An 8,290-nucleotide genomic window follows, 5' to 3' on the forward strand; every position below is an offset into this window, starting at 1 on the left:
AGATGCCTGGACACACTGTGTTTGAAAGGCTGGAGAACATAGGAAGCAGGAAATACAGACAGAGGGAGACAGTTCCAGAGTTGACCTGTTGCATAAATGAAGGACTGGGAGTAACGGTTAACTCTTGCATTAAAGAGCTGGACAGAAAAGGGATGAGAATGTGTTGCTAGACGGGTGCTACGCGCCCGTCGCGTCGTAGAGGTGGAGGAATGCAAGCAGACAGTTCAGAGGAGCAGTGACCATTGAAGTAGCGATAGAAAAGAGATAAAAATGCAACAGTGCGGCGAAGAGACAGAGGTTGAAAGGAGTCAGTAAGAGGAGGAGAGTTAATGAGACGAAAAGCCTCTGACTCCACCCTATTGAGAAGAGCTGTATGTGGGGGGCCTCCCCACACATGTGAGTTGTACTCCACACAGGGGCGGATAAAACCCCTGTATAGAGTCAACAATTGTGCAGGGGTAAAGAAGGAACGGAGTCGACTTCTGCTCTGTGTGCGTGTGCTGAGGCGAAATATACTTTAGTTTTGAGTTGCAAATGTCAATCATCCGCTTCAGTTCTTTGCAACGCGGGGTTACAAGCGAGAAGGCAGACAATTAAGTCACTGAATATATTTGGCTGCTTGATTATGTGACGTGGTGTGTATGTGTCGAGAGAGAGAGAGAGAGAGAGAGAGAGAGAGAGAGAGAGAGAGAGAGAGAGAGAGAGAGAGAGAGAGAGAGAGAGAGAGAGAGAGAGAGAGAGAGAGAGAGAGAGAGAGAGAGAGAGAGAGAGAGAGAGAGAGAGAGAGAGAGAGAGAGAGAGAGAGAGAGAGAGAAAAGTGAGTCGTCTTTCTCTTAATTTGGGTTAAAAGGAAATGAGAGAGAGAGAGAGAGAGAGAGAGAGAGAGAGAGAGGGAGAGAGAAATTCACATCCAAGGTACAAACGTAGACAAAAATAAGGTCTCCTAATATTTCACCTCTATTTCTCACTTTACTGGCTATTACTGTTAAGCAGCGAGAGGCATGGTATAATTCTCTGTCCATTTATATAAAAGTTCGCCTACTATTTCACCTCCTCTACTTCTCACTTTCCTCTGCTGGCTAGGATGAGGGAGACTTGGTTGAGAGGTCCTAGTAAGGTCAGAGGAGTCCAAACAAGGGCTTTTATGGTCGAAGGGCGATGTAAGGTCACGTTCATTATCCTTGCCTTGTCCTCGATGTCCTTTGAGCCGTAGGGAAAATGGATCTGGCACGGACTTTCTGCAGGGGAACTGATGATAGGTGGGAGAGACAAGGCTACGATTGCTCAAGGTTGTATCCAAATTCGTCACTGGGAATGCTTCACACAAAAACACACGAAAATGCTTGAACACACACACACACACACACACACACACACACACACACACACACACACACACACACACACACACACTGCAGAAACAAACATAGCGAATTCAAATAAACTCAGAGCAACGGGAAACGCACTACAAATAGAGGGGAGTGGCGGCATTTTTAAACTCATACTGTCTACACACGTTCTTGTCCACACACAAAAACAAAAAAAAGAAGAAAGAAAGAAAGAAAGGAAAAGTAGCTAATTCAAACAAGCTCAGAGCACTTGGGAACGTACAACAAACAGAGGTGAGAGACGACATCGTTAATGCATTGGACACCGTCAAAAAATTACAATATATTCGTCTGGTGGAACACAAAACGCATAAAAACGAGAAAAAATGCAGGAAAAGCACATAAAGCTTAGAAAGACAGGGAACGTACGGTATCAGGAGGTGAGAGGTGGCGTCGCTAAGCACAGGGCATCATCAAATAATATTCTAGTTATAATAAATTCTTCTGGTGGTATAAAAACACCTAAAAACGAAAAAAAATGCAGCAAAATCACATAAAACTCAGAAAGGCAGGGAACGTAGGACATACAGGGGTGAGAGGTGGCGTCATTTTAGCTCTGGTCGGCGTCATTTTCTGGTCTGCTCGCTTTGATATTAGTAGACCTGACTACCGGCGTGGAAAATGGTCTGTTTACGTCAGCTGAGCAATGAAATTAAAGTGTGCAGTACGTATGTTTGGGAGAGAGAGAGAGAGAGAGAGAGAGAGAGAGAGAGAGAGAGAGAGAGAGAGATGCCACCTCTAAAACCAGTGAAGTGTTTTGGAATATGGTGGAAAATATAAGAATAAAACAGAAGGACTGAGAGCTAAAAAATGAAATAATCCTAACAAATGATAGAAAATAGACATAAAAAGAATAACTATTTTTAGAAGCAAGCGTGATCAATGTGACAAGAAAAATATTATTAGACAAAACAAGAAAATAAACAGCCAATACACCTGAGTTTGGGGTTTGGTAGTATGAATGACTGTCACGTTGAAATTATATGAATGTAAAAAACTAAGTCGGTTGTAAAAAAGAGTTGAGGAATATGGAGATAGTAATATATGTAGGCTATTAATGTAAAAAAGATAAGTCATTTGTAAAAAAGTGTTGTGGAATATGAAGATAGTAAATGTACCAATGCAGAAAAATAATTCACTTGTAAAAAAGTGTTAAGGAATAATGAAGATAGAAGGTAATGATGAAGAAAGGATACGAGAAACCAAGGACGGCATTCAGGTGTGGTTAGGAAGCTTACTTAACACCTCTTCCTTACCGAATTATTTCTGATTCTGCTCCATTATCATAGTCATGTGTGTCATTCATGTATGTCGACATTAAAAAGACGTAAGAAGCTAAAGGGGATATGAATGGAAGAGAATACTGCTCTTAGTCCTCTCTTGGTCGCGCCTTCTCTAGTAACCTATTCCAGCTAAAGCCAGACAATTTCATTCAACTGAGAGAGAGAGAGAGAGAGAGAGAGAGAGAGAGAGAGAGAGAGAGAGAGAGAGAGAGAGAGAGAGAGAGACTATCTTTACTCCTACTCCATTACTCTCAGACTCTTTGGAATTCGAATCTGTGTCCGGAACACCTCGGGCTGGTGCATGATTGATGACTACAACGTGGTGATTCCCCCCCCCCTCCTTTCTCTCTCTCTCTCTCTCTCTCTCTCTCTCTCTCTCTCTCTCTCTCTCTCTCTCTCGTTTCTTCCTGTAATACATCTTCAAATTACTTTAAACATCTGTCTGTCTGTCTGTCGTACCTGCGTCTAAGAACCAGGCTAATGGGAGGAACGTGAGATGGTCTTGCTTTTGTTCTGGATTTTGTTATTGTTGTTGTTGTTGAACTTTGGGAAATAACACACAAGTACTTAATAACAAGACCTATATTCAGGTGTATTCTTTCCTGGTCCTACTCCCACCTCACCCCCACCCCCTACCTCCCCCACCCCACCCCACCCTAACCCACCCTACACTACCCCTCCCTACTCTACCCTACCCTACTCTTAACAACCCCACCCCACCCCACCACATCCCCAGCCCAGCCCACCCCACCCAGACACTTTCATTCTCCCAATAACATCAAGACATCAAAACATCCTCACCTGTATGGGGCTCGAATCCACCTCGGTACTGTAGGCCTAGAAGATGGCCGTCACGTAATTATGACTTTTTTCTTGTCGCACACACACACACATCACACACACACACACACACACACACACACACACACACACACACACACACACCTATGATCTCCAGTCTTTTAAACGCAGTGTGTCCAGGCATCTCGATACGTACGGAGCTTGAATTTGTCTATCTGGTTTTTTTATTTTCATTTTCTTGGAGGGAACAGTCTTGCGAGTTTGTGGCCTTTGGTTCCTTCTTCCATTAAAAAAATCTGGACTAAATTGGCTCTTTGGTTATTATTTTTTAATTTTATTTATTTATTTATTTTTTAATGACGGACGAATCTTTCGGGCAGGCCTTTGGCTCCTTCCTTGCATAAACAAAAATCTGGAATACGTGACATCCAGACTGATAAATTCTAAAATAAACAAGAAGAGGCGCCAAAGCATAGCAAACCCGGCCCGGGCAGTCAATTAAGTTCTGCCGTTTAAACACAACAGGATATCTAGTCAAAGATGTCACAGATCAGATTTGGAGTAAATCGGGTGAAAATTGACGATATTAAGCCCATTTGCAGTTTTAGGTCCGACCCACCTGACATTGATCCCTCTACCGCTAACTGGGGGGGGGGGGTGATTCCCCTGATGTAATGAGACATGTTATTGGATGCAGATTTGAAAGATGCACCTTTTAGTTTTGGTTGTATGTCGATGTGACGAATTTGAAAGGAGTTATGGCGAAAAAAACGAGTTTTAAAAATTCATTTTACATTCTTTGGCCCTACAACATGGGGTTTGGCTAAATTTGGGCCAAAATTTAATCAGGTCATCAGAAGGTCATAGCCCATCATCCCTTTAATTTTAGTCACAATCGCACCAATAGTTTTCGCGTAAAAATGTTAACAGACGGACGGATAGACAGACACAGACATAGACAAACAAAGAAACAGACAAACCGAGTGAAAACAATACCCGTCCCTGAGCCCTTCCGGGGCGGGGGCGAGTGCTGAAAATCACATGGGTAAACAAAGAAAAAAAATGTTGAAAATTATTAAATAACGCCACCGAAAGCAAAGAGAAAAAAATAAAAATCCGTTTAACCAATGTGAATATTTTTGTCTCCATGAACTTTTTTGACGCTGATGAGGCTGTGAAAGAAAACTTTTGAATAATGCAGTACGTGTAGTTTTCTCATTCTTTAAGATTTCGACATTTGTAACAAGGTCCACATGGGGGGGTGAAAAAAATTCAGAAACTGATGGCCGTGAAAACTGGTTGAGAGAGAGAGAGAGAGAGAGAGAGAGAGAGAGAGAGAGAGAGTCACAGGAACCTAGTTCTTTTTTTCTTTTTTATGCTTTTTTTACTTACCCGGCGTTAGTAGCAGTGCCAGTGTGACCAGCAGGGTAGAAAGGGCCGCCCACAGCCACCGACCCGCCATCACAGCCTGTCCGAAGAAGACGAAGAAAAAAATAAATGTAATGTCCTCTTCTCAGAACAGAGTGAGCCAAAGTAAAAAAAAAAAAAAAATCGATGGAGGAAATTTAAGGAACAATTGTACCTAGTAGATGTGATTAGCCTGCATCCCATATTTTTGCTGTGTGTAGGGGGGGGAAGTTTATGTGCTGTGTGTGTGTGTGTGTGTGTGTGTGTGTGTGTTTATGTACTGTGTGTGTGTAGGCGTGTGGGTATATGTGTATGTGTGTTTATATGTGTGTGTGTGTGTGTGTGTGTGTGTGTGTGTGTGTGTGTGTGTGTGTGTGTGTGTGTGTGTGTGTGTGTGTGTGTGTGTTTAAGTACTGTATGTGTGTGTTTATGGCTGATGGATGGTTAAATCGCCTAAGTAAAAATGTTAAGGAGTAAGAAGGAACAAAAATACCTATACCTAAACTCCGATACCTCAGCGAGAGAGAGAGAGAGAGAGAGAGAGAGAGAGAGAGAGAGAGAGATGCCATGTCTGAAGCGAATTAGTGAGGAAATAAAGGAATGATATATAGAGGAATTTCACACCTCTAAGTTTCCAAATTTTTTCACCCCCTGTATGGACCTTATTACCAATTTCGAAATCTTAAAACATGAGAAAAAATATATACAGCATGATTCAATAGTTTGTTTCACTGCCTCGTAAACGTAAAAAAAAAATATATATAATAATCATGGAGGTTCATAAATATTCAACCTGGTTAGAAGGATTTTTTATTTTTCTCCTTGCTTTCGGTGGCGTATTTTATAATTTTTAATATTTTTTCTTTATTGACCCAGGCGATTTTCATTTAAAGATTATCGATCAGAAGGTCAGGTATTCCACATTTTTTTTTAAACCAAAGGCCGACCCGGCAGATTTGTCCAAGAAAAAAAATAAAAACAATAGCCAGAGAAAATTTATTCCAGATCTATTTGAAAGGAAGTAGGAACCAAAGGCCTGAAGCCCGCACGATTGTTCCCTCCAAGAAGAAAATAAAAACAAAATAACAAGACAGGCAAATTCAAGCTCCGGACATTTCGAGATGCCTGGACACACTGCGTTTAAAAGGATGGAGATAACAGATGTGTGTGTGTGTGTGTGTGTGTGTGTGTGTGTGTGTGTGTGTGTGTGTGTGTGTGTGGGAGGAAAAAGGTCATAATTGCGTGACGGCCACACATCTTTTAGGACTACAGTGCCGAGGTGGGTTCGAGCCCCACACAGGTGAGGGTGTTTTCATGTCGAGAGTGTCGGGGTTGGGTGAAGTGGGGTAGGATGGGATATGATGGGATGGGATGGGATGGGGAGGGTGGATTGGGGTAAGGTAGGGTAGGGTAGGGTAGGGTTGGGTAGGGGAAGGTGGGATGAGGTGGGGCGGGGTTGGGTTTGGTTGGGTGGGGTGGGGTGGGGTTGGGTGAGGTTGGGATGGAGTGGGAGGAGGGAGGGGATGGGAGTGAAGTGGAGGTAGGACCAGCAAAGCATACCGCCAGGAAATAATTCTTATTATTAAGTACGTGACTGTTATTTCCAAAAGTTCTTCACTAACAACAATCTCCAGAACAAAAACAAGACCAGCTAACGTTCCTCCCATTAACCTGGATCTTGGACGCAGGTGAGAGAGAGAGAGAGAGAGAGAGAGAGAGAGCGAGAGAGACCTAGGAATTTTTTTCTTTTTTTTTCATTTTTTACTTACCCGGCGTTAGTAGCAGTGCCAGTGTGACCAGCAGGGTAGAAAGGACCGCCCATAGCCACCGACCCGCCATCACAGCCTGAAGAAGACGAAGAAAAGAGAAATGTAATGTCCTTTTCTCAAAACAAAGTTAGCGAAAGTAAAAAAAAAATCGAAGGAGAGAGAGAGAGAGAGAGAGAGAGAAACGGAGGAAATAAGTAGCTCTTCATACTTTGCTAAGGAGATGTACTGTATTAGATACTGGCCTGTCTTCTCGTCAGTTAAGAAGCCTCCCTAACACCTCTTCCTTAGCGTTTTATTTTTGGATACGGCTGGACATTAATATCCTTCTGTACAACATTTATGCAGAGTGTGGCGATATTGTAAGTATTTATATAACATACAGAAGAGGACAGTCTGGGGTCATGAACAAGTGCCACAGAGACTATAATCCAATTCGAAGGAAAGAGCTGATGAATCACTGTATTGTGCTAGTCCAACCCAGTCAATTATATGGAGAACAGTTAAACAGGCTTGTATAGGTGTTTTGAGCATGCTGTTACTGTTGTTGTTAGAGTTGCTATTCTTCTATCTCTGTCTTCCAGTCTAAGTGAACTTAAATGAACAGGGTGTTTATATATTTTCCAGGACTTTAAGATGTTTGTGCTGGCCGTCCATTACAAACGCCACCTCTTTCAACATCTACATTTGTTTCTCTAAATATTTCATTTTGTTACTGATTTTCTTATATATATATATATATATATATATATATATATATATATATATATATATATATATATATATATATACATATATATATATATATATATTTTAATTAATATTTCCCCCCAGAGCAGTTGCGCTCTTTATATTTATCATAGTTATCCCTGGTTAAAGGCAGAGGAAAAATAGAGACCGATGTTAATTGTTCAAGCGGTTTTAATAACCCAGAAATGACGTTCTCTTTAATAATTCTTGTTATTGATAAATTAAATGCTACTGCATTTAACCCCTGAGGACAACTATACTTTGTAAATACATGTAATTATGTGGTACTTTCCACTGACCTAAACTGCGTCTGCACGTTAGGTGACGTGGCAAGCAGGGAAAGATTCTCCTGTTAAGGCAGATGTGGAATTAAGATATTTACACAGTTAAAGGGAATATTTGGTCTAACTTTAGTTTAAGTAAAACTAAGATTAATTTGTTAGATTTGCCTTGTACATATCATGATGTAATATAACTGTATTTAGTACTGTAATTAAATAAGAGTTGGCAACCCACAATTCGATGAAGAGTTGGGGCTTGCCACGTTCACTCACTCTGCTCCTAGATCTCGTGGAGTTAGCACCTTGTTCCTAGTCATTCTCAAGCTAGGTTGTACAGAAGCACCATAAGGACGCTTGCTTGCTCAAGCAACTTCACCAAGCAGCCTCGTCATCGGTTAACGATCACTCCCTCTTCACTAGCTAAGTAACCTTTACGAATTGGCCAATTCAAGGGGGGATTAGCTATGAGATAGAAGATAGTTATTGTAGGTGAGTTAAGTTTAATTTACGTTTCGCCTAAGTCTTTGAGACTTGTTTAATTTACTTAGACAACTTTAGGGAAAGGTAACACCCTACGAGTTGTGTACCAGAAAATTCTTGCATAGCGGTATCCC

At 41.4% G+C, this 8,290-nt stretch overlaps 1 protein-coding gene across 1 annotated transcript in view; it reads right to left on the bottom strand.

Moving 5' to 3' along the window:
* Nucleotides 1–4,934, bottom strand: part of LOC145418703 (uncharacterized) — a 13,182-nt gene extending 8,248 nt beyond the window's left edge. The window contains exon 1 of the mRNA XM_080287043.1: nt 4,865–4,934. Within this exon, the coding sequence (XP_080143169.1) occupies nt 4,865–4,934 (70 nt within the window). The remainder of the gene's footprint in view (nt 1–4,864) is intronic.
* Between the last annotated feature and the right edge of the window lie 3,356 nt (nt 4,935–8,290).

The sequence above is a fragment of the Coenobita brevimanus genome, chromosome 116 (assembly GCF_032717465.1).
Source record: "Coenobita brevimanus isolate Jiangsu-jjx chromosome 116, ASM3271746v2, whole genome shotgun sequence".
Lineage (NCBI taxonomy): Eukaryota > Metazoa > Arthropoda > Malacostraca > Decapoda > Coenobitidae > Coenobita > Coenobita brevimanus.